Genomic DNA, 27,998 nt, shown 5'->3' on the forward strand with positions numbered 1-27,998 from the left:
ACACATGCCATGTTATTATACGTTTTAATATACGCTTTAAGGTGTAGTATTGCATCGACCGAAATTATTTCACTTTTATCACAAGAAGACATCACTTGCGTCGTTACTGGTGATACCGCAAGTTCAGCAGTTTTTCTAAGACCTCCAGTCAAAACAGGTTAGTAAGTTCTACATATATAACTTCTGTTCGTAAGATTTTTAAAGAAATGAATATTCTATAGTTTAATGGGATTGTTCTTTTATTTAACCCTTTTTTAAAAGGGAGGCGAAAAATAGAAATTTATCTTATCTAATCTGTTAATCTGTTAATCTGTCCCTACATATATATTTAGTTTCACAATGTAATCAGGTTATTGTATGTACAGTGCTGCTGAAAATAACGTCTTGGACCACAATATTTAAAAAATTGAGATGTGTAAAACGGGTTTTTAATGTGCCTAGGCATATTAATAATTATTAGTGTAGGCTTAACAATGGCATTAAGACAAAAAACAAAAATTGACCCTGATGTGTGCATACAGTTGTAAACTATTTATATTGTAATTTATTTATTTTCTTTTACTTGTAAAGAATGAATCCACATTCTACAAAACACCGTTACATAGTAGGCACTGCTTACGCCTTGTAGGTTAATTTTTTTTACTACTAGCTTGATAATGTAGTAGACGGTAGTCAGTTGTTAATTTTTTAATTTGAAAAAGATTGTCATAAGTGACCCCCCAGCCACAATCTATGTTGCTTTTGACCCGCGAAGTTATCTTTTTTTCCTACTAGTCACTAATGAATTCATTATCTACTATAGTATATCCGGTGAGAGATTGGGATATTTCGACAGCTGACATATAGGTTGGCAGCAAATTATGCTACAAAATACACTAAAAACACTAAATTCCTACGCGAAATGGGTTGACAGGGTTGTCAGTAACAGAGGTTATTTTGTGATTTTAAATTTCGCGCGTATGGTACACTTTTTATTGCGTAGATTTAGTTACTTTTCTGTCATTCAAACTCTTACTGTACAAACTATACTAGTTAATAATGATAATGTTATTGTTGGTTGCCTACATGCAACTGTTTAATATACGAACTAATAAACAAAAATTGTCGAAAAACGAAAACGAACTGAAAGCCAAAACTAAGAAGGACGATTGTTGTAGACCCCTAAGGCATAGACATCTTTTAAAAAGCCGTTAAATCATACACAACAAATAATTTTAGAGTTACTAATGACAGTTCAAACTTTGACTGATTTACAAACCGTACCACACATTTTTAGGTTAGAAAACTTATTTACAAACAAATTACCTAATAAAGCAGTAAAAGTCCTAATAGTGAAAAAAATGTCATATTAACCGCGGTATTTTTAGCCTCGCACTATTATCTCTCTCGATGCTTCGCATTTTGGGTGATAAAATAGCTCGGCTTGAAAAGTGTCTTTTCTACCATTGTTAATAATAACATCAATAACTACAGGGTGTTCAAAAAATGGCGGACCAACTATTCACTACGTGAATCTTCAGATAATAGCTAGTAGCTAAATTATTTTTTTTTTATTATTGAGTGCTTCGTTGGAAATCTACATCCACTTAAAGTGGCGCCAATTATGGCACACATTTTTCGTTATAATGAACTCAAGGTTTACAAAATTCTACTAGAGTTCATGTTTTAGGTGACATTTACATACTTACAGTTTTTAAATGCCTTAAATGTTGATACAAAACGTTATTTTGCACTTTTAAAATTAAGCTCAAAAGCGCAAAATTAATCTGGCAACATTTCACTTCAAGAATTCAGTAATTAATTGTTGCCTAGTGGCTGACAATGATCATTTTCTTTTAGAAAAGCAAAAAAATGTTGGGTGTTACAAACTAGAGAAGTTTATTTCTCTAATGGTGTATAATTTTACTGAATATACCGACACGTGAAGGAAACAGTCGAGAACAAATGGTTCTTATTGTGATTTTTACTGGTCAGGTGTTATCAAAGCTAATTGCAAAACCATTGTAACCAATTACATGATTTATTAATAATTGTAACTACCAAAGTGTTGCTGTGGTCACAAAATTATTTTCCTGATAATTACCGAAAGAACTGACCAGTGCTGCCATTTTTCGCAATATTTAAAGTTATTTTTTGCACGATAGAACAATTTTGCTTACTTACTGCGCCTGCTGTTGGAACAGTAAGTTGAGTTTACTGGTTACCAAGATAAATAAAACGGTAAGGTACAAAATTTACTTACCGTTCTAGAACGGTAAGTAAAAATTTAAAAATAGTCATTAAAAAAGAAGGATTTATATCCATTTTCAGACCGAAATTTTGACTTTTCAGGAATTATTAAAGAACAATTAATGTCAATTATTTGTAACATTTTTAGTTTTATAAAAATAATCGAAATTTGTCTATCGTGCAAAAAATATTATAAGCATCACGAACGTTAAGGACTATACCGATCTCAGACAATAATAGTCGCTGCGCTCCTCCTCCAAACAATTGTCTTCGATCGGTAAAGTGTCCTTACCGTTCTTAATACTTAATATACTATTGCTCCCGTACAAACCTGCTAATAAAAAAAAATGTAACTACGGTTTCATGCGAACGATGCCACACTGATCGACACTGTTGATTCAAAAATCTTGTTTGCCTTTGCGCAAAATGTCCTTTAAGTAACAAATTTATTTGATCGTGAAATTATTGCACAGAAATAATTAATTTTAGCATTCAACTTTTACTCTTCAATTCATCATACATCTCAAAAAATTGAAGACTTGGAATTTTTTTTAAAGATTTTTTCGATAATCTATCGCACGGTAGTGCGCAACTTTTCGGTATATTGAAATGGCATTTTTACCTCAAAAACATTCAAAAAATTGAAATTTCTTCAGATTTTTGTCAAAAACGACCTTTTTTGTTTACGTTTCGTTAGGTTTTTTGAGTTTTGCTTTGAAAATTTAGATAACTACCATCAGATTCCTTAGTAGCTGTTTTTTATCCGGTAATAAATTTCTGATTGGTGACGGATTGCCGCTGTTTTCCTGTGGCGAGAAGTGTGTCCGTCAACTTGCTGTTCGTCTTTATCAAAACCGTGTCAGTGGCTTTCAATCAGTCTATAGATACTAGTCCCACATTTTTTTTATACTTTTCGCACTGAAAACTCCAAACACCCTTTATGTGTGTACAGTAGACTCTCGATTAATCCAGCTAATGTGAACCAGCCTCTGCTAGGATAAGAAAGAACTCGGATAATGCGAAGACTGTTTGAAATAAAAAATGTTACATGAAAAAGCAACTTATTATTGGTTTTACTGTCAAAAATTTCGAAACTTCTGGAATTATGCCGACTTCATTGTCTTTGTTGACTGGGCTACCAGTTTCTTTGCAGTTATATTAGATTTGCATGCATACACCGAACTGCAATTCCAAGAACAATCAAAATGCCAAACCAAATACGGCGGGACTCGGATAATCGAGAGTCTACTGTATTTAGAATACTTTTAGTTGTATCTAAATTGTTGTTCTAGGTTTTCAACAAAGATCAGTAGAAATTAACAGTTGGACAAATGACGATTGGGACTTAGTGAATTCCCTACAAACAAATTCTAACGTTATCTCTGATAAACGATGGCAAGGTAGGTAATTATAAAGATAGTTGTTGTGTCAAATTTTGAAATTTTAATTTCACACACATTATTCACAGAAATAGAAAGATTGTAATAAAAATAATAGAGATTATACGGGTACATTAGTTCGCTTTGCTCATCCTCAAAATGATACAATCTTTAATCATTATGGATCTTTTTACGTAATAATTTGGTTGGGCTTAAGTTAATTTTGCATCTAATTTGATGTGTCACGTTGGTCAAAAAGTTAAACGCTCTTTTATCAGTAACAATCTTTATTTAGCGTTTTGTACATTAATTCCACCTCCCAATAACTTCTTCTATGCTTCTATGTTCGATTAGAAATGCATAAGTAAATGATCCATCCAAATATTATTTCTTCTAAGATTTCACCACACTCGATGAGAGCAATGGTCATGCTATAACAGGATCACATTCAATACCTTTTTCCATTTGTGTCTACCAAAACGTTGATGTAGGTATAGACGTATTAAGTGAAGACTTTGTGAACGAAATCTGGCTAAATTTTACACCACCAGAGGTAAAAATTACCATCACCAAATATCAATTTTTGTAAATTCTCACTACAGCGCCCTAAAAAGAGCAACCACTGCAATTGGTACCACTTTACGATGAAAAAACAGAACACCAGTCTTTCGATATATTCTGATGACAGATTTATCCAAAGTTTTGATACGGGATTTGATCCTTTTTGGATCTATTTCAAAAACCTTGAAGGAAAGAGCGTCGCCTGGAAACTCCATGATTGTAATTGTAACAAATAATATAATTTACACTTTTTTAAACAAGATCTGCAGATGACTACAAAGCAGCTACCACTATTACTGCAACTGAAAATAACAAAAGCACACTTTCTGTGAACTTCACGGACAACTTATGTGTGTCAATGTATCTATCTGTGGACAAAAACTCTTTCTTGGAAATAAGTTTAACAAGTCAAAGTGGCTATACTAAGAACAAAACTGTAATTGGGTTCAATGAAAATGGTTCTAAGGAATGGAAGCGTTTCGAAATAAAGGCTGAAGAAGCAGGATTAGGTCAACTTTCATTCAAGCGAGGTTTAAAAGATCAGTCAGATCAAAATGGATATTGGGCAATTGATGAAGCAACTTTTTGCAGTAAAGATACAGGTGTGTGGACTAAACATTTTTTTAATCTTATGCAGTCACGGCCAAATTAGACTAGTAAAGATATTTTGTCATTGTGAAACGGATTAAAACCTACTAATAGGACGTCATCAGAACTACTCTAAGTAGTAATACTAAGTATACACCTAGCAGTTCATGTTAGAAATCGAGACTCTACAAAATTTTGTAAAAATTTCTTCCAAGTGCAATTAGGCCGCCACTGTAACAGAATGTTTGGTTAAACAAAAACGTTTCTTCTAAAACACACCACTTTATTTTTCATTGCAAACTTCTACCTTAAAAGTTTGTTTTAAATTTACAATAGATTCCAAACAAGAGAATTGAAAAGTTTACAGCTTTCATTTTGTTAATCCGCTTTAGTATCAATGAAATGAAAGATATTTTGTTTAGCCAAATCACAAACTCAAACAACATTTCTATGTTAACCATCTTTCAGAAATTTATCAAGCATCTTTGAAAGATGAAGCCCCTGGTGAGTATATTTGTGAACTGTTAAATGAATCAACAGAGTCAAAACCCAAATACGACGAATACGTATTATCATGTGACAAACCCGGTTTTCTCGGAAAAAACTGTACCATCAGCTGCGTCAAAGTGTTAGGGCCAAACCATACTTACTGCCAAAAACATAAAATCTGTCAGGATATTTCATCATGCTTTTGCAGTTGGGGATATGAAGGAGAACACTGCGAACAAAGTAATAATAAGTTGTTCTTCCAAACATTTGCTTCAGCTTTAAATATTTTCTTACAGCATGTGCCCCTGGAAAGTGGAATACGTTTTGTAAAAGTGAATGTAAACCAGAATGTAGCCAGACGTGTTATCCTTCTACAGGAGAGTGTCTGACCCCTGAAATGAAAGCAGGTGAATTTATAAAAATGATTTTTTCTCTTAACTGAATTGATTGTTAACTTGTACACAGAGACTTTGCAAACAATCGAAAAAAATCTCCCAATCAATGTGACCCTTTCTTCTACCAAAATGAGTCTTTATTGGCCTCGTCTCGACGAGGAATTTAACGACATCACTTATAGCTCAATTATTCAATGCACAAATAAATGGTGTGCTTCACAGGCTGCAGTAGTTGATTTACCTCAACATCAATCTGTATTGTCTGTGATTCACGTTACCAATGCAACACCATTCACTAACTATAAAGTATCAGTTAGAGGAAACTTGTATAATCAGCCTTTAGAAAAAACCTATGATGTAGTCAGAACAGATCGTAAGCTGCCCAGGAACAAAACTATTGAAACTAACTGACATTTTACAGCTCCTCTTACTCTTAACAATCTCACCATATATTCCAGTACTTCCAATAGCTTGTGGATTAGATTTGCACTTCCAGAGACACCAAATGTAGACATATCAGCTTACAAAATTTGGTATCATGAACAAGATTCTGAATCGTCTCCAAAATTTGTTGCTAATATTTCGCAATGTCAGTTTTGGGATAAGTTTGTATGTGCGCAACTAACTCATCTGGTCAGCAATGCCCGTTATTCCATTAAAGTATGTTGTTACCATTGTATGGATTTTAATTTGACAGTTATATTTGTAGATAGAGTCAGAAGGTAGTGGAATGTCGAAACTAATAGTCGGTGAAACTATTGAACATGGTTGGATGATCAATTTTTCTAAGAATTAAGTACTAATAACAGAAAACTTCTAGAGCCAGAGGCACCCGAAAAATTTCAAATATTGACAGCTTCAAATCATGAAGCCATGGTGTCTTGGAATTATCCTTCAATTCCTAACGGATCGTTGCATAAATTTGTCGTCGAGGTGGAAGGTGAAAATACAACTAAACACTACTCCTTACAAGCAAACGAATACGAAAGAAGTTACCAATTAACGGTAAGCAGGACATGGTGTTTAAACTGAGAAAAGGCTATATAGCACTCATAAGTTTATCCCATTGTGCAAAAGTTAACCATTCCACAAAAGACGAAGAATTCAAGTTATAAATAAAGGCAAGTTTTATGGGTGGCATATAGCTTTGGCTCAGTTTGAAAACTGTAAAAGCTTTTTAAAGACAAACAAAGACTTCAAATTGAATTTTCAACTAGAGATGCATGTTTATATGTTGGTATAACATACCTATGTTGGTAACTATGTTAATACTTTTTTTTTCAAAAAATAGATGATGCTTATTAAGAATGAACCGTAGGTTTTTAGCAATTGCAAGTTAATTACTATATATAACAAAGTGGCGGGATTTCGTCCTCTTCGGCCGTTTGATTTTCGCGAAATCAATTTTTAAATATCGCCGTACGTCGGTTGTCTCGGGGACAAAACCATAACCATTATGTCGAGAGTGTCATAAAGATCTCTCACCGTTTCAGAAAAGGGTCTGATTTTTTGTACGGTAGCTGCTTTTTTTTCGGCACTTATTTAAATCGGTCCGAGCAACGAAGAAAACATTAGCGGAGATTGATTTATTAATCGAGTTCGGCTTATTTTTAATAGAGTATCTCTTTGACCGTCAGGTGTCTTCTCGGTATGTATGCGTGCGTAACTTACACTTGAACATCTTGACGCATGTTTCGAAACTCCTCTTTACAAGCGCGAATTCATTGTTTATCACAGATCATCATTTAATGGGCAAATATCACCGTTGGTTTTTAATTTATTTATTTTTAGTACTTCTAAGTATTTATTTATTTTTAATATAAAGTTAAAAAACATTGCCAAACGCAATTATTTATATCGATGAGAGTTTCAAAAATTAAAGAACATAAACAACGAAGTTATATTGATTTGTTAAATGTTAAATGAGAGTTAATTAGATGCCTTCGGTAATCGATGAATCTCGATTTTTTTGTGGATCTAGCTTTTCTGTGGCCATCTTTGTTTCATAGTATATTATGCATTAATTTCAAATCAAATTTCAAAGCTAGGGAATGCGAGGTTTACAAAAAAGACGAAATTTACCGATTTTGAAAGGCGACCAAGGTCCTAATTTTGGTAAAAAATCATTGTTTTGGTACGTAACTGTGGAATTCCATGAAATGAATTGTCACAAACTCACAAAAATTATCAATAGCAGTCTTTTGGCATTGTTGAATTAAAAGTTATAAATTTTCCGCGTACTGTTTGATTTTTTGTAGCGAAGCCCGTTGGTTTTTAATTAATTAAATTAAATTAATTAAATCTCGCTTTTTCGTGGATCTAGCTTTTCCGTGACTATCTTTGTTTCATGGTATAACAAACAAAAAATCAAAGGCCACGGAAAAGCGAGGTCCACGAAAAAAACGAGATTTACCGATTTCCGAGGGCCACCTAGTTCGTATTATAATTGTTGTCAAAATGTGTGAGATAGTAAAGATTAAAAAACTTCGAAAACAAAGAAAACAAAGAAAAATAAATCAATAGATTATGTGAGATTAATAAAAATATTTTTAAAGTTTTTATCAGACTGTTTGAGTGTTTTGGAATAGCACAGCACGCTCTTTTTTCTGATAATTCAGATTGCAATAGGTACAGTATGTATTGCAAAATATTGGTTTATCAATCGCTTGCGTGAGAAATAAAAGAAAAGTGCAGCAAAAATCTAGTTATTTTTGAAAAACTAATATACTATTAAAGTCAATTTAATTATACTTACATAATATACAAAACCGAACACAAAACAAATAAAATGAAACATTTCTTAGTGATAACATAAGATTGATTATGCTAACTATTATTTTAACAAATTAAGGTACGTGTTTAAATACTTAGGGCCAGTTTCATAATCATCGCCTAAAGGCGGCTTTAACTAAAGGTCCTTAAAACATTGTTACAACAATCTGTTTCTATGGCGAAAAATCTCTTTAAACTTTAAAGGACCTTTAAAATGATTATACAACAATAATTTAATTGTGACTAAGTCAATTTTGCGGTTAAGTTGATGATTGTTGACATTTGATTAGAAAACAAAGCAGCCAAATGTCATTTTAATAAAATTAAACTCAGCATCTGTAAATCGGGCCTCTCTGTTCTAAGCGTATGCAGATTTAATAAAACAATGGCTAAAGTCTTAATACTTTTGTACAGTTTTAACGTATTTTTTAACAACGAGGATAATGTAAAAAAATATCGCAATCCTTTCCATATCAGTTTCATAGATAAGGAAATAATGTTGAACAAACAAACTGCGACTGCTTCCTTACTGACACATTTGTGTAAATAATACATTTTATATTTATAAAGCTGTACAATGAACATTTTCCGTAACGGTTGTATAAAACTTGAATTAAAACCGGATGTTAGGTTATGCTAGTTTTCCTAATTTGCATATTAAATACAAAAAACCTAATACCTGTGTTAACAAAGCTATTAACATCAAAACGAATGTGTAATTAGCCCTGTTACAATAGCAAATTAAGGAAAATACGTTGCACAATAGGGAGAATTCACATTTTTGAATTTTGACGAAAATCGATAGTTTTCATGTCGTATAATATGATGTCGCTAGTATTGGAAAAATTGCAAAAAAATTGTTAATAATTTTTTAAGCGTTTTTAAAAGTACGATTCGAGCGAGATTGGAAAACATACCTATCAGCGAGGCTAGCATTGTGACGTCACATCTCAGTTTCGCTCTTAGCAGAACCGTGCGTTTGTATTACTCTAATTCGATTGCCGTCTTTGTAATTGAAAATGGGGTCGAAATAGTGGCGTTTTCTGGCAGGATGTGAAAGTGCTAGTATTTATGCACCCGAAAAAATATTTATAACAGTTCCTTAAGGCAATAAGACGAAAAAAAATTGCTTTTCGGCCACGATATATTCGATGTCTGATGTTTCTATAAAGAGTAATATTTTAAATTTATTGTAATTAATGATATTATTTCCCATGGTATATGCAGGTATTACATTTTTTGATTAACTTTAACTCTAGTCCACATGCAACTGACTTAAACTGACAACTGCAACTGCAACTGCAAACTTAAAAACAATGAATTTTTTGCTAAAACTGAAAATTTTTGTTACATCCGAAACAACTGCCAATTGTACATGTTCTCAAAGACTTGAAGCGTAGGTGGTTTTAATAAAAAAATTCTTTTGGCCTAACGAAAAAACTATTCGAAGAAATTTACCAATTTAGTTGCGACTTTCATTCTATAGAGGAGTCAACACTCCCCGGATTGAGTTTGGAAAAGGAAAACAAAACTTTATTTTTAATTTTACGCATAAATCACGGAATAATAGTTTTTGCTTAAATTAAAACTTTAATATTATCCGACTGTGTTCCTAAAATCGTAAAAAAACAAAAACTAACGAAGAACTTTTTTATTTTTAATTTTGCAACAAATGCCAAAAGAATAAAATGTATTCCTTAATTTAAACTAATTTTAACTATTTGATTAACCCACACCTCTTTCAGCATCACATAGTTCAATAATTCTAACTCGTAATTCTATTGTTTCGAATTTTATCGAATGCAACTGCATTTATTTATTATTGGGTAAATTTTCCTTTAATCTTTAATGCACTATTTGATATTTTAAATCCACAGCCTACTATTATGTACTTACGATTAGAAAATTCAATAAATAATAATATGAAAAAATGGATTTTAAGAGTGCAAACTAATAATTTTGAAATTTTATTGCAGATTTATCTGAAGCAGACAAATTATTTCGTTGTCATTTTTTTGTAAAATGTAAAATAACTTTTTTTTTCTCTGTTGTGAGTGAACTCAATCCGGGGCAATACTGTATAGTGGATTGTATAGAAATTAAAAATTAAAAAGACAACCAAAGCTTTGGATCAGTGTTACTGTTATTAATTTGGTCTGATTTTAAAAAATCCAATACAGTAAACCACATATTTAATTTCTACCAAATTATTGAATTCTAAATTTTCTTGCAAATTCGAAGAGTGTATTCTCCATACGAATCTTTTACGAATATAGAAAAAAAATAGATGGTTATTATACATCAATAAAATTCAATCAAATCAGAATAGATCAAAATGTAAATATCAATTTTTTTCTACGAAGATGTCATAAGAGAGAAAGAAATAATAAATCTGACTGTGTATTCGTAGAAATTATCGTTAAATGCGGTAAATACGATAAATGCGCCCGCCCACCGAGATGATGCAAAGCAAAAATGTGAATAAACATGTGAAAGTAGAAACATCAACATAATAATTATAATTGTATTTCTCTAGGATAATAAAAATCCAACCATTCATTGTAAACTGACATATCAAGTTAAAGAAAGGTGTAGTTACCGCGACACTTTCACCGCAACAAAGTTTGAATTTCTTAATAAAAAATCCCATATCATTCGCACAGCTACGTGTTTTTGAAATCCCGTTTCCATTATGTATAAATTCTTTTGTAAAAACAACTATAAATTGTGGTGTTAAACAAATGTTCTGCATACGGAATTTTATCAGTGGGCGGAGCGTGCAGCTGAGATGTGACGTCAAACCAATGAAAAAATGTTTTCCTACGACCCCATATGAAAGTGGCGTTTTCTACACGGTTAAATGACTCCGAAAGTTGAAGTTTTTGTACATCTATTTCCGAAAGTAAAAGTCACTAGTGTGGTATGAATATATCCGCACAGACCTGTCAAAATTGAGTTATTTTGAAATACAAATGAAATTCTTGAACTTTTGTATTAAATATCTACACGATTCACTGTAAAAGAACATGCATAATGGTAAAAATGAATTGGTTATGTCGTTTCTGACGAGACAATTTTGACAAGTTTGTGCGGATATATTCATATCACACTAGTGACTTTTACTTTCGTAAATTGATGTAGGTACGAAAACATCAACTATCTAACTATGTGGAATACGTCACTTTTATTCATATAAAACCTCATGGTCGTAAAAAATGATAATTAGAATAGATAAGAAATGAACTATTGTCAAGACTTATGGTTTCTTCCTGATGATGGAAGGTCGTAGGAAAAATAGTGTACACAACTCGACGGAAAGTGTCTTTCTTGCACTCGTGTAACATCTGCACTCGGCTGGCGCCTCGTGCATCTACATTTACACTCGTGCGAAATTGCTCACTTTCCGCACTTGTTGTGTAAATATCTATTTAGCTCCCGCCTGAATATTTAAATTTCTTTAACCAATTTTGGCAAAACTGTCATATATTTTTCAACAATGTTTGCACCACTGCGTTATTTGAACAGTATTCTACAAAATTTGGTACAAAAACATATAGGTTACATTTTTTGCATTCTCCCTATTCTAAAAAAAAAGAAAAGTGCGGAAATAGACTTGCGAGAAACTTGCGTGAGTTCTTGCACGAGTACTTGCTTACGTGTTTACTTACATATACAGTGAAACTTGTATACAACGGAATCGCATGTTACCGATTTAGACAGTTTTCCGTTTTAGGCAATTTTTTATTCAATTTTTATTTTTTAATTCTAATATCGGATGCTAATTATTTGTCGGCTTCTGCACACACTTTTTTTTGAAGGAAATGAGATGTCTTCCGCGAAAAATTTCCAATCAACAATTTGAAGCTTTAAAATTTTGATGTCAAGACGTTCGGCGAAAAATTTAGCTTGCCATTGTAATAAAAGTAAACCTAAATAAATAAATTTTGTTATCTCGATATAAAAACATGTAGCAATATCAACTTATGTTTACGTGATATAAATAACAATTTTTGCAACAAAATTTGCGAAATGATACTGTCGGTTTGCGCAATGAGACTCTAGGGCGAGTCAATTTCGCACGAGTAGGAAACAAGTTTGTTTCTACAATCGCAGGAAAATCAAACAAAATTTAAAGATAAATACTTTAACTGACAGTTCTGACGATTATTTTAAAATTGACAATTCACTTGAGAGAATTTCCCACACGGTTTTGAGTGCGGATTCAATAACGGAAGTAGTTTTTACACAGAAATTCAACCAGTCGAGTCGGCACAAATATGCGAAAAATCTCACAAGTCGATAAATCATCTGTTAAAGGGTATACTGTAAACCCAGTTGACATATACCTAGTAAACATTTTATGGCTTAAGTCAAACCACTCTTAGAAATAAAACTGGGTGTTGTAAACTGCAGCCGACAAATTTCTAGGTAGAGGGTTGACCGATGATAGTTGAATAGGCGTGCGCATATTTTTATGGTCCCCAACCGCAAGGGGATTCTGCCCGGTCCTCCCATAATGTGGCCATAAAATTTTCTAGGTGTATGTCAACTGGGTCTACAACACTGTTTCCGCAGCCCAATAGTGTTTTTATGACTCAACTAAACAAAAGGACTAAACTACCACATTATCTGATTCTTAAATCTTGTTATTTATGACCGGATTATTTGGCTGCGAAAACTGTACAAAACGATTGTTTACTCACAAGTTTAATGCATGTCAGGATTACGCACTTGTTCCTAAAAGCGTGTCATTTCTAAATTAAAATGACAATCAAAACATAATTAAACATACTCATTTATTTTGAATACCGCATTTCAAGATTATAATTTATGACAATTGTGGGGCAAATTTAAGAGGATTTACTGTAAACTCAGATGACATACACCTAGTAAATTTTAAGGCCACATTATGAGAGGACCGGGCAGTATTAATCTTTTGCGGTTGGGGACCAAAAAAATAGGCGCACGCCGTGATCGGTCGGTACTCAAAAAGGGGCGTATTATAATAAACAAACATTTACAGGGTGTTTCTAAAATACTAGGTCAAACTTTAACAGCATCTTTTACAAGTCATACAAATTAAATTAAACTTATAATGTCAAATTCAAAAATATCTCGTTCTTGAGTTATTAACATTTAAAAGTAGTAGTAGTTTATACGCGGAGTGTACTTTTTACCAATGACTTCAATAGTAGATTAAGTTTGTTACCTAGAAGCGTTTTTAGTTACAAAAATTATCAACATCTCAAGTAAAAACAACATATATTTACATACACACACTTGACCATTTTTAAATTTAAATCAAACTGTCATCTGATTCGGATCAGTGGTTATTTAAACTTATAAGAAGTTCATTTGGAGAAATTTATCAAAATTTGGTTTGAATTAAGCCATAAATTGTTTACTATGTGTATGTCATCTGAGTTTACAGTATGTATTGAAAAGAATTACAAACAGGTCTTTAGGTGTTCTAGTACTCGTTTATGTTCAATCCAATGGATAAATCTTCTCAAATTTGCCGTAGAGCTCCACAATTTTCACAAATTATGACCTTAAAATGCGGTATTCAAAATAAATGAGGAGTAAATAATAACGACATATTTGGAGATAAAGAATAAACCGAGAACAGCCATATACATAAATATACAGGCTGTCCCAGAACTCATGACCCAGAGGATAAGGGGAAGTGCCGACAGCGGTCGAGATGGTAAATTTCAAAACAAAAATTGCTTAAGTTTAATAGTACTCGAAAAAGGATAAAAAATTAACAACCAATCCCTAAAGCTTATTCTAGGGTTGGGGTAAAAGGCCATCCCAATTTCTCAAAATTTCCAGAGGATAAATTCTCTTCCTTTTTAATTACCTCCGAAGATAATACAAGCTTTTAATGCAGATCGTGTTATATCTCTTTAACCGTTTAGTGTTGCAATGCCTCATTTAGAGGTGTTTTTTTCAATGTTAATCAAAGAAGGCGTTAAAAGTTTTCGGTATGTCACATCTTACTCGATATAATTTTACCCAAGTTGGACAAAACTACATTTTTCGCAAAGATGAAAGTTATTTAATGGTTTGCCTCCAGCTGCAATAATGAAACATTCTTGCGAAAACGGCTTTATACCAAAGTCCAATATTTAGATGGATTATGACTTTGAAATTACATTTCGAATTAAATAGCATGTTTTGTTGAAAAACCTACACATGTGTCATGTTGTTAAATATGTAAATATTTATCTTGATAAGTACTAAATGTTACACATTTCGATGACGTGAACGTGACTGTCTCATCCAACAGCTTTCCTCATGGGATCAATATAGAGGTGTCCCAGAACTCACGCCTAGCCAAAAAAGGGCGGATGCTGACAGCAATCAGGACGCCAAAAATGCAATTTGTTTTGTCCTGACGTGCATTAAAATTGAGAAATTGCTTAACGAAAATGACCAATCCCAGAAGCTCAAGTACAAATAATATTAATGTTGCTAGGTTTCATAATTAAATCATAAACAGGATACATTGATTTGGTCCACTACAATTTTATAACTGACGTCTAATGTCAATTTAACAAATAAAAACCACCCAATGGCAGTTCTAAAAAAAAAAAAAAAGAAATAACACGAAGAATTGTTGTCCGGACCTGGAAAACGTTCTCGATACGTTTTAGCTGCTAACGCCGAATTTCGATCGCACTCTAAAAAAATAAGATACATTTCGAGGCATTCTGTCGCCAAAAACGTCCTGAACCGTATTAAGATATTTGTTAACACAAACACCCACTAGGAAACCAGCAAGTGAAGGAAACCGAAAGCAGCGTTTCTTGGCTTTGCACTGTGTCAATTGTCCTACCGCCGTGTCACTTGTCATTCAACGCTCGCCAACCAGTGGTCTTCGACCCTCTAGTTAATCCCTCAAGTACCCTGAGGCGTTTCTGCACATTAAGTTCAATATGAGTTAACTAATTTATTGAAGTCTGTCATTTTAACGTCAATTAAGTTTACATTGGACTAGATTGTTTATACAGGGTGATTTTTTTAAAACGGCAGGCGTTGTAGAATTTTTATTTATGAACCGATTTCAAAAATTTTAAAAACAAATTAAATGGTTTTTAATTTACTATAAACTGATGATTTTAAAATTTTTCTAAATGTCTTAGTATCTTTTGGGCGATACTCAACTTTCTTATTTTAAATTGGAACCCCTATTTTTTTTTCATAATTTGGAAGATATTAATTTTCTTGATTCAGAAATGTGTAATATGTTCTACTTTTAACCAAAAATATTTTTAAAAAAATTATCAAAATTGAAAAAAAATAAGCAATAAAAGTTAATAAAATCTAGGTGCATGGTGTCAAATAAAAGAATGCCGTTATTGTAATGTCAAAAAGCAGCAAATAACAGAAAGGATTGGCATTTTTTTTTAATTATTAATAACAAAAGACAATAATAATTACAAATCAGAAAAAACAACGACCTAATTTAATTAAAATACTGTATTAAGTATTAATATACTTAATAATTACTTAATATAATACTTAATATAATTGAAGTATTAAAATACTTAAAACCCCATCCCGCTTTTTTTTTGCACAATTGACACCTACGAGAAATGCATTGTGCATTGTAAGGTGTAGCCCCATCTTGTTGAAAGAAAACTTGTTCTTTCTGTTATTTGCTGCTTTTTGACATTACAATAACGATATTGTGTTATTTGACACCACGCACCTAGGTTTTATTAACTTTTATTGCCTAATTTTTTCATTTTTGATATTTTTTTTTTAAATATTTTTTGTAAAAGTAGAACATATTACACATTTCTGAATCAAGAAAATTAATATCTTAAATTAAATTATGAAAAAAAAATATGGGTGTCAATTTAAAATAAGAAAGTTGAGTATCGCCCAAAAGATACTAAGACATTTAGAAAAATTCTAAAATTATCAGTTTATAGGAAATTAAAAACCATTTAATTTGTTTTTTAAATTTTTGAAATCGGTGCATAAATAAAAATTCTACAACGCCTGCCGTTTTAAAAAAATCACCCTGTACAAAATTCAAAGGAGAAAATTTAAACTGGTCTTTTAGCAACACGCGAGTATATCTTCCAGACCATTTCCACGCGGCCTTGTTATTGGTCAACTTTGTCATGTCTTTTCTTAGTTTTGTTGGATTTGGAACTTTTTTTCAGCAATTTACACATTCACAGCTTTTCCCGATATGCTCGGTTTTCGGCTAGCCATGAGTTCTGGGACATCCTGTATCTTCGAACTTTAGTCCACCAACGAGCAGTCCTTTCGCCTGTGTGAATTTTTGAAAATTTTTGGGTGTAAATCAGGCTTTCAATTTCTTAGGGAGAAAATTAGGGGAAAATTGAATGTAGCAATTTTTGAGGTTAACACGTTGTCAAAGTTGAGTCAGTGAGGTGACATATATAACTAGAGGCAGAAAAATCCCTGCCATATTGTTTTCACATGGGCTCCATATTGGAAATAGTTTTGCATTGTCTTACATTTGCATTTATGCAACCAGAAATATATGTCAACATTGCGGTACATGTGCTCTAATTTCCTAATTATTCTAATTTAATTTTATATATAACTAACACATATAAACTTTGACAAATATTCCATTACAAATTTTGAATGTACTGGGAATGTTTTTGAGTAAAATTTATTCCAATAAAAAAAAATTTTTTTGCCAGTTTTAGGCAACCAGTATGTCACTGCTGCAGTATTGTTGCTATTTTACTATTTCCAATATGGCTCCATGCCCATTTCAAAATTTTTACCCCTTCCACTAGGTTTTCTTTCTCTAGTTATATATGTCACCTCACTGAGTTGAGTGTATTAATTAAAAATTTGTTGCAAGGGAATTATTTTAATAGAGATTTAAGAAGTTTTGGAAATGTTGTAAAACACAATTAGCTTCTACGCATGCCACAGTTGCGTCAAGATCAACGCTTTTGCTGTCAATTGTTACCGATAAAAATCGCTACGAGCTGTTGCCAACTTAACTTTTCAATGAGTGGACCGATAATAAATGTGCTCTGGTATAGATTACATTTAATTTAACATCAGTTTAAAGAGAAAAAAATGGGAATTATCAATAATTTCAATGATCACTGAGCAAAATGAAATGTTCATGTAGACCTTCTTTCGCTTTAATAAATAATTATCATAGTTTACTAGAAAAAATTATCACACGAATTGAATCCAAATTTTATCAACTAAAGTTTCACTGTTTTAGATTTTTTAGTTCGATATTACATATGCAAATGTTTAAAATTCTCGGACGCGGTATCAATGTAAAAGTCGAGAATTCATCGGATTGTTTTGATTTGTTTCCTCGGACTTGTTGGTTTACTAATTTTCTTTGGAGACGTTGGTGAGAAAAAAACGCAAATTGCTACATTGTTTTGGTTGAAATAAAAAAAGGAATTTAGAATTAAAATTCTATGCAGTACCTAAGCGTACAAGACGCGAAATGAAAAATCTGAAAACCTTGATCATATTATTCACAAAATCAAATCAAAAAAGATTTGAGTTTTGGTCGTCAAATTCTTAAGCTGTGATTCAAACATTCTTTGTCACAGACAACAAATTTTTTCGCGATTCATTAGAAATTATTTATTTTATGTTGAGTTGTTTTTCATTTCTTTGGTTCTAAATCTTCTAAAAAATACATTCACCTACGAAAAATTGGCTGGAACCTTATTTCCGATTAAGGAGAATTAGTCGATTTTTCCATTGAAAATATTTAGATATTTTCTTGAAACGATAAATGTCAAAAACGACAGGTTGAAACAAATAAAATGTTCAAAATTGTCTTTGATTCATAACCAGAGACTATTTTCTAGATTTTGGAAATGTTAGCTTGGTTTTTGCTCTTTTTGTTGAAAACTGGGCTTGCTAGCCGGTTGTTTTTCAGCGAACACCTGTTATTATAGGCGCTTTGTAAGATAAGATTTATTTTAAATGATTCGAATTTAAATTAAGAAAACGCAATTTTCACTTTTTTTACGAAAAGGGTGTCACCTGTAATCCCAAATCAATCTTTACCTCTTCAATTATTGTCTTGGATTTATTTTTTTTTAAATCTGTTCATAAATAATAAAGATACAAGGCGTCCCAGAACTCGTGATCCAGAGAAAAAAGGCTTATGGAGGGAACGATTCTGAACCAAAATTTTGAAAGAAAAATTTTTTAGCTCAAAAATTAATCGAGTTAAGACAAAAAATGGTAGCCAATCCTGAAGCAGAACAGTATTTGAAAATCGGTAACTATGGACATTCATTGGTCAGACTCCATCTCTAAAATTAGCTTCCGGGATTGGTTGTTAATTTTTTATCCTGTCTCGAATACTATTAAACCTAATCAATTTTTGCTTTAAAATTTACCATCTGTATTGCTGTCGGCACCCTCCATTGCTCTCTGGATCATGACACCCTGTATATTAAACTGCAAAATGTTAGGTAGGACCACCTCGTAGAGGATCCAGCAACACTTATGGTCACCCTCAAAATAGTTTTTTATACTCATCGCTTGTTTTTCGATGTTTTGCGCACGCTTTTCAGTGCGCGAAACAGTGTTTCGCGGTTGAGTAGGGCTAGTCGACCGCGAAACAAAACAAAAGACAATCGTGTCTTGACAACGTGTTTCACCAGTGTCAGTACGGGACTTAATATTGAAAACTAATAAATAAATAACACGAGGTTTTATTATTCGACATTGGGGCACACAAATTTGAATATTTCACATCAACAAAATTACAAATATAAAAAATGGTTGCTAAGTTACCAATAACTATTTGATTTAATTTCTCGTTTTATTTCTGGACACAAAAACTTGAGCAGTTTGTCTACCCCTTTGTTTGCCTCCTTAGTGACTTGGAAGTACCATGTAAAAAAAGGCTTACATATCATGGCAACCGCATGACAATTCTGTCTAAAAATTTAGTAAAATCTAAAAAATGTAATTAAAAACTCGTATAAAAAATGTTATACAATCCTCGTGCGCGAAGCTTGTTCTTGCATTCGCGTAAATAAAACACTCGCTCCTTTTAGTCGCTCGTGCTTTAAATAAACGCTCATGCACGAACATAAGCTTCGCGCACTAGTATTGTAAATAACTATTTAATTTCAAAGATAAAAATTTGCAATTTTGCGCACGCTTAAAAAAACAGTTGATCAAGCTCTACAGTTTGACGCAAAATAGTAACGCGTTTCATAATGAACATTTTGCCGCACGCACGTTTTTATTAAAGTAGTAAGTGCGGCAAAATGCATTATGAGAACAAGTATTATACGCAATTTTTTCTATTTCGCCTTATTTCAAATGAAAAAACTTGATTTCGAAATCTAGGGAATTTTATGGTAGTTGGCATTTGCAAAATGTTCGGAAAAAAAATTCGAAGTAGCCAAATCCAATTTCAGTCAGTTTGACGTTTTGAGGTTACCGGAGCGCAAAGGAGTCGAGAGAGCAAAGATGTTGATCATATTCATGATAGTTCTCTTGCATCCAAAGAGTTTTTCTCCGATGAATTATTAAGCCAAGTACAACAAGAAATAATAGTGTATTGATCGATTTATCATGGTTTATCAAAACCAAAATCTAAATTGTCAACGTTGACGGTAGGTTGACGGTTTGTCTGCTGCAAACCTAAGAAAAATATATGCTCCTAGAAATATTGGCACGGGATTGGTGCATTACGATACCAAAATACGCTCAAAGGCGTATCGAAATATCTTCATTATGAATGCGAAATAGAAAAATTTGTTTTTTGTCACAGTTCGTTTAGCGTCACGACACACAAGTGTTAGGAATTTTTGAGTTTTTGCGAAAATTCGCGAATTCAATTTTTTCAATATAATTGTCATAAAAATACCTCAGTTTTTATTTTAAATCTGGTTTGAGTTTGAGATTAAAATTTGAGAAAAAAAAACGCTGTTTTATCAAGTTTTATATTGAAATATATTTATATTAAAAAAAAAATAGCGATTGGTTTCACAAACCAGCACAAATAACTCAAAATTACAATATATCAGAATCTCTTTAATTTTTTCTATATTTCAGTTTCCAGTCGAACATGATACGGATTACAAGATTTCTGTTCGCGCTTTCAACTCCTTTGAAGGCAAAGCTAACAAAATATTCGCAAGATTTATTTCCATTGATCGCAACTTTTCATTCCACAAAGACGTATTAGTTGAGACATGCTCCACAGTATGTTATTGGCTAATTCCAAAACCTATAGAATTTAATGAAAAAAGGTAATTGGTCCTAAAATTCCACTACTACAAATAATAAACTTTATCTTGAGGAAATTTAAGATACAGATTAATTTTATCATTAAAGTGAATTTAAGTCGTAAATAACTTGAGATTATTATTTTATTTTTAGCACTTACAAAATTTGGGTAATACCATTTAATAAAACAAAGGATTTTGATATAATAGAGTTCTTGGCAAGTAACCTGGTGGACCAAGAATATTTACGAGTAAATTTAGATGATGATGATGTTAGACAATTTCTCCAAAAAACTCGTAGAAATTATAGTTTGAAACTTCAAGACAACTATGGAAAATTGTTTAACATTTCCGGCAAACCGGCAATCCTAGAGGAATCATTTTTATCATGGCGAATGATACTGTCAATTTTAATATCGTTATTAGCAACTTCATTAGTACTTTGCATTTTAACCAAGTAAGTAAATATTTTGTTTAGTACCTTGTTCTTTCCAAACAAGATTTTATAAAAATTGATTTGAATTTCACTGTAATATGTAGACTGATTTAATAAAAAATCTTTTAGAAAATGGATAAATAATATGCAGGTTCAGAACGGGTTACACCAAGCTGAAGGAGGTACCTTAATATCTGAAAAGGAAGACATCAAAAACACAAAATACAGAAAAATCGAAACAAGACTTTTGGAATCTTATCTGAAGCGTATTCTATTGGGTGGAAAACAGCTTTGCAGTGAATTCAGAGTGAGTGAAATTGATAATTCATAAACACTTGGTAATATTATAATTATCTAATTCTACAGTCCCAAACACGTGTCACAAGGCCAACAGTACATGCATTTCATGGAAAAAATAGAAATAAAAATAAAGACAATGACAACATTCCCTGTAATAATTCAGTATAATAAAATAAATATATCTGCAAAATTAGAATTTTATTTTCCAGATGATCATAACAGAGTAATACTAGAAAAACTGGAAGGGCTGGGCGCTGACGATTACATCAATGCTAGTTACATCAATGTAAAAGCTTGAATAAATGCATATTTTCCATATACTCTATTTCATTTATAGGGTCTTGATCGTCCAAAAGCCTATATTGCCACCCAAGGTCCTAAATTTTGTACAATCCAAGATTTCTGGAGAATGATTTGGCAAGAACATATCGAAACAATCGTAATGACAACTGACTTCGTTGAAAATCGAGAAGTTTGTTGTAATTTCTAATTTTACAATTGAACTTATTTTTTCTTTGACAGAGAAAATGTGCCGAATATTTTCCTCAATACATTGGTTCGATTTTTGAATGTGGTGAAATGCTAATAAAACTTGAAAATGAAGAGTTTTACGAACATTATCACGCCCGATATTTGGAAGTGGAATATAAGGGACAAATCCGAAACGTACGACATTTTCTTTTAAGATGGCAGCAAGACGAATTAAAGCCGATGTATCCAAACTACATTGTTCCTTTAGTCAAAAAAATCCGTGCCATTCGCGAAAACTCTGAAACACCTATTTTGATACACTGCAGGTAAATTTGTCTAAAGTCTATTTTTATTACTAAAATTTAACTTTTTAGTTCCGGATCTGACCGAACCGGAACATTAATTTTGTGTGATTTAGCATTACATATGGCTAAAACAACAAAAAGTGTGGACTTTTTGTCTCTGTTGAAAAATCTAAGACAGCAGAGGCCTAACATGATTAGCGACGAGGTAAAATCGTATGTTTGTCACTTTACCTGCAATTTCATTTTAGAAACAATATATTCTGGCACATTTAGTTGTTTTAGAGTGTCTCATGGAAGAAGAGAACGTCTTTAAAAAGTCAATCACAGAAAATTTCAATTTCTCTGTTTTTAACGAACAACTTGATTATCTCAACCGATTATCCTGGCACGATACTGTAATCACTTCTTATTCAAATCCTTATGGGAATTTACATAACTACTTGTATTACCCAGGTAATATGTTCCAACATACTAAATTTAACTAATCTAGCCATTTAAGTTGATGGTTATGCCACACATAAAAAATACTTGACTTCAGAACAACCAAATCAAAATACTCTTCTTGATTTTTGGAAAATGGTCATTCAAGACAACATCGAAACGATTGTACTGTTGAATAAACAGAACTACAGGGTAACAATAAGACAATTTGTTGATGTTTGCCTTATCAAAGTTTGTAGATGTGGCCGTTTTGCAGTAGACAAAATGATATTATTTTCACAGTCAAAGAAATTAAGTCAAAGAAAAGTTCACCCATAAAGCTGTCCATAAATGTGTTTCAATCAACAAATAATTACGTAAGGGTGGTACAATTAATAAAATATTATCTAATTAGAAGAAAATTATTTTAGATGCTTTTTGGGAGAGAGATTGTAGTAATTCAAGCAAATAACTTCAATCAAGAACTGTATGTTAATAATACTCAAGAATTTATCCGTATTCTTGAGACAGTTGATGAAAATTATGCCAGATGTGAAAGACTGCCGATTTTAGTGGCTTGCTCGTAAGTATCTGTTTGAAAAATGGGTAATACAGACTTTTAAGGTTTGTATTTTGTGTTATAGAAATGTGTGTAATATTGACGACAACGAAATGTGTACGGCAAAATTGCCTAGCGTAATTTTCACTTTAAATCATAGGCGCACTTCTAATTGTCATTTATGACAATTGATGACAGTAAGTAGTTAAAATCGGCTAAATATTGAACTGTAGTCGAAAAACCAAGAGCTATTGCAAAATTTGATGAAAACCGGTCGCTATGAGCAATGGCTGCTGATTTAAGAGTTGTATACGTAAAATAAAATGTTTAGAGAAAAATCAAAAAGAACGCCACTGGTCAAAGTGTGATTTACATTATGGAAATTTAAAAAAAAATCCATGACAACGAAAAAGTTGTTCACATTTCGGTGTCGCCGATAACACGGCAAAATTGTCTAGCGTGATTTTCACTTTAAATCATAAAGTCCATTTCAATAAATTTGGCCGCTAGCTTTAACACAGTACGCTATGGACCAAAATTGTCAGTTTGACATATTCAAGTGGCAAAAAAAAGAGTAGATAAACTTGACCTGACCTTGGTGAAATGTATTCGTCGAAAATTATTATTGGTTTATTGTCTTTGCGATAGAAATAACTATGATTTGTTGGAGCAATGCTTGATGATACGCTGAGAAAAAAACAATTATCCTAAAATCCGAAAATTACCAATTATAAGACAGAAGAGCATTTTAGAATCACTCGAATCTGTCAAAATGACAATTTCGGCCATAGAGTACTCCGAGAAAGGTAGCGGCCAAATTTATTCAAATGGATTATAAGTGTATTTCTAATTGTCATTTATGACAATTAATGACAGTGGTTAAAAATGCCAAGACATTTAACAATAGTCGAAAAAACGAGAGCCATTATCAAATTAGTAGAAAACCGTCCGCTAAGAGCAGCTGCTGCTGATTATCAAATGCTCGATATCAAAGATAAAATGTTTAGAGAAAAATCAAGAAGAACGCCACTGCTCAAAGCTTGATTTACATTATGAAAAATTAGAGAAAAATCCATGACAACGAAAAAATCGTTCACATTTCGGTGTCGCCAATAGTACCTATACCAGAGCTTACTCCTATCGGTCCACTCATTAAAAAGTTAAGTTGGCAGCAGCCCCTAGCGATTTTCATCTGTAACAGTTGGCAACAAAAGCGTTTGATCTTGACGCAACTGTTGCATGCGTAGAAGCTAATCGTCTTGCACAACATTGGCAAAACTTGTTAACTTTCTATTAAAATCATTCTTCAACTTGACAAGTGTGACACTAAAGACGTCAAATTTTTAATTATGTTGGGTAAAGGAGACTAGCCATTCCTTGATTCGACAAATTCAAATGGTCATTTGTTCATGTGGGCGGGGTTAAACTAAAGTTATAAAATTCCTACTGTAGTTATTGCTTAATACATTCAACTTTGACAACGTGTTAACCTCAAAAATCGCTACATTCAATTTTCTCCTAATTTTCTCCCTAAAGATTTGAAAGCCTGATTTACACCCAAAAAGTTTCGAAAATTTACACAGGAGAGTGGACTGATAGCAATGAGCTGGACTATTACGCTATATACGCTATTTATTTTGAACGTGAGGTCCGAACTCCAACATGTGTCCAAATTTTGGGATTGTATGCAAAATTGTGTATTTGGTTGTACAGTCGACTCCTGGTAAATACAACTCTCGATAAATTGAAATTCTCGGTAATTTGAAGAAATTCTGTGGTCCCCTGAAATTCTCTCGTTAATTTGAAAAAAATACATATATCTTGACACACTCGGTAATTTTAAGAAGGAAGCGATGAACTCTTCCTAAACAACTCCCTATAAAATGAAGTCAGAGAAGCGGACCCCCTTTAAATTGAAGTAGATAAGGTGGGAATCAATGCTTGCTTTTTTATGTTCTATTTCCAAGGAGTCGTCAGCCCGTCGCAACAAAAATGATTATCATGTGCACGCCTGTTTCTTCAATTTTCATTGGTCATGAACCGAATGTTCCCTTTTTTTTGGTGCACTTAAAGCCTGCGCGAAACAGAATTCACGTGATTTTGTTGTGATGCACTGACACTTTTTCTTGGATACGAAGCTCTTCACTTCTTCTAGCTATAATAACAGAAACAATAGCAATGTTGAGAAATTATTTGATTTTCTCAAAATTTAGAGAAAAATCGTCAATGTTTTTTGTTCGTTAAGTGTAGAGCTTCTTTTGATTAAAAGATGGATCTCAAAAACTCACAAAAAAACTGAAAAATAAGATTTATAATTGAATAATTGCTAGTTTTTAACTGTAATTAACATGAGAGGGTGCAGCGGGTGCAAGTAATGATTAGTTTATGGCTTAACATGTTCATCATCGTCAAATCAAAACCATCACTTTGAGACCCGTGTCATTAAAATTATGCCATCGTTCCACAAAAAAAAATATAACCATCGAGAATCAAACGTTGATAACTTCACCTTTTCTTGCTCATTGAACCTCAATAGTTACACTTGCTTCGAATCTAAACCCTATAATTCGATTAGAAGAATGCGAAATGTTTGCGCAAAGGTTTAATAAATTCCGGATTTAACCAAAAGTGTCAATCAAAATGTAAACAAACTTATTTTGACACCCCCACGCTAAATTGCCAGGTACATAGACTCAGCTCTCATATACACCTTCCGCCACTGAAATTGGGACCTTTTATAGGTAATAATAGATATTTATTATATAAGAGTGTAAGGACGCAAATTTATTTATACTTTGTTTGTCTAAAATGAGTGAATAAAGTACTACTTTATTAGTGCATTTTGGATAAATAAAGTTTACACTCAGCTCTCATATTCACCTTCCGCCACTAAAATTGGGACCTTTTATAGGTAATAAACAGTTTTTAAAGATTACAAATTAATTTATTTGTATATACAGTCGACTCTCACTAACTCGAACTCTCAGTAATTCGAAATTCTTAGTATTTTAAAGCAAAAGCTCAGTCCCTTGAGAATCACTAAATCGAAGTTTTTCAATGCATTTTGGTACACTTGGTAATTCGAAGTTGAAAGGAGGCAAGGCTGACCGGGAACACGCAGTAATTTGAAGTTCCTCCCAAAGAACTCTTAACAATTCGAAGTCACGGGGTCAGCAAATGCGTAGGTTTTATAATTTAATAAGGTATCGTCTAAGTTTGACAGGAATATTTAGGAACAAAAATGTAATAATGAACTCAGACAACGGCCCCATCCCCTCTTCCTCCCTCTACTCCCTTCTACCTGCGCCAAAGGGTGTGCGTCAACAAGCTTTTAGTATATAAGGAGGAATTATTTGTTAGTTTTTAGTTTAATCATCGCTCTGATGATGATAGCATTGCTATCGAAACGTGCGTCAGCATTTTTTGTCAAATTTGGTGTTTGGGGAATAAATTGTAATTTTGATAATATGGATTTTTCTCTGAACTTCCATAATGTAAATCAGACTTTGACCAGTGGCGTTCTTTTTGATTTTTCTCTAAACATTTTATTTTACCTTCACAACTCTTAGTAATCAGCAGCCACTACTCTTAGCGACCGATTTTCATCAAATTTTACAATAGTTCTTGGTTTTTCGACTACAGTTCAGTGTTTAGCCAATTTTAACTACCTACTGTCATTAATTGTCATAAATGACAATTAGAAGTGCGCCTATGATTTAAAGTGAAAATTACGCTAGACAATTTTTCCGTACACATTTTGTTGTCGTCAATAGTAGTTAGGACGACACAATAACATTTCTTTTTCGTTATGTATCTAACAGTGACGGCATCACAGACTGTGGGGTTTTCGTTACTATGGATTACATAATTCAAAAATGCAAGAATGAATTTGAAGCAGATGTCTGCAACGCCATTAGAACTGTAAGAAGAAGTGGGGTGCCTTTTATCAGAACTCCTGTAAGTATTATTATTAATTTTCCAGATTTTGTGGCAAGAAATAAGAGATCTGTATGTTATACTTCTATTATTCTAATGTTAATAAATCATTACAGAGACATACATAAATAACGGCAAATTTGCCTCCTGATGCTGCTATATGATTCAATTTTCCGTTATTTTCCTTTGTTTTTTGCAATACATATATCAAATTTAAAGTCAATTCCATTTACTTATTTATAAAAAAAATGTAAATTAAGTGTTAAAATTTCGCCCAATTTTCAAAATATAGGTACCCACCTGTTACCTTCTAGAGACTTTTTTTGGTAATCGGACATAAAACCGAAAAGTATACATAGCCAATATTCATAAATATTGGTGTTTATACGTTAAATTCCATGTTAAAAAAAAACTGTATCTAGGTACATCATTTATTAAATAAAAATAACTCTAAAACCTAGAAATTTCTTGTAACTAATGATTCTATTTCATTGCAGGTTGAATTGCAATTTCTTTATGAAGGAATCGTGGAGTATGTTCAAAAAGATGAAAAATATAGCAATATATTATAGTTAGCCTACAAGAAATAATACGTGCACTACCCTACACACTAGGTTCCTGCTTTCATTAAACCGCTTTTATAGTCATAAAGAAGATAATAGATGTGGAAGTGTTTTTCGTTAGCAGAGCAATTGGATTGGAAATATGTATAAAGAAAACCACTTAAAATTCACATTAAGACAATACAAGATTTATGTAAGAGCCAAAATTGAGCCCATAGACAATTGGTACAGTTTTAGAAAAAAAAAACTTGTTTTAAAACACTCGACGAATTCTGGAACATGAAGAATTGGCTATACGAAAGAAGCTGTTGTAATAATATTTATTAACAATTCAATTCAAGACCAGAGAATTTGAGCAG

General features: G+C 32.4%; 1 protein-coding gene across 1 annotated transcript; it reads left to right on the top strand.

The window, feature by feature from the left end:
* The first annotated feature begins 9 nt into the window (after nucleotides 1–9).
* LOC148182223 (uncharacterized) lies at nucleotides 10–27,989 on the top strand. The gene is made up of 25 exons (XM_088029283.1): nucleotides 10–157; nucleotides 3,522–3,629; nucleotides 4,007–4,161; nucleotides 4,211–4,388; nucleotides 4,439–4,771; nucleotides 5,226–5,486; nucleotides 5,543–5,653; nucleotides 5,712–6,014; nucleotides 6,063–6,301; nucleotides 6,351–6,408; nucleotides 6,462–6,646; nucleotides 20,477–20,673; nucleotides 20,804–21,106; nucleotides 21,215–21,392; nucleotides 21,452–21,536; nucleotides 21,595–21,671; nucleotides 21,723–21,857; nucleotides 21,908–22,182; nucleotides 22,231–22,366; nucleotides 22,410–22,614; nucleotides 22,661–22,794; nucleotides 22,842–22,958; nucleotides 23,013–23,164; nucleotides 26,962–27,097; nucleotides 27,574–27,989. Exons 1-25 carry the CDS (start codon nucleotides 10–12, stop codon nucleotides 27,646–27,648), a joined length of 4,284 nt encoding a protein of 1,427 aa, XP_087885409.1. The 3' UTR covers nucleotides 27,649–27,989.
* The last annotated feature ends 9 nt before the right edge of the window (nucleotides 27,990–27,998 follow it).

The sequence above is a fragment of the Gnatocerus cornutus genome, chromosome 1 (assembly GCF_029298725.1).
Source record: "Gnatocerus cornutus isolate USDA-ARS CGAHR chromosome 1, icGnaCorn1.1, whole genome shotgun sequence".
Taxonomy (NCBI): Eukaryota; Metazoa; Arthropoda; class Insecta; order Coleoptera; family Tenebrionidae; genus Gnatocerus; species Gnatocerus cornutus.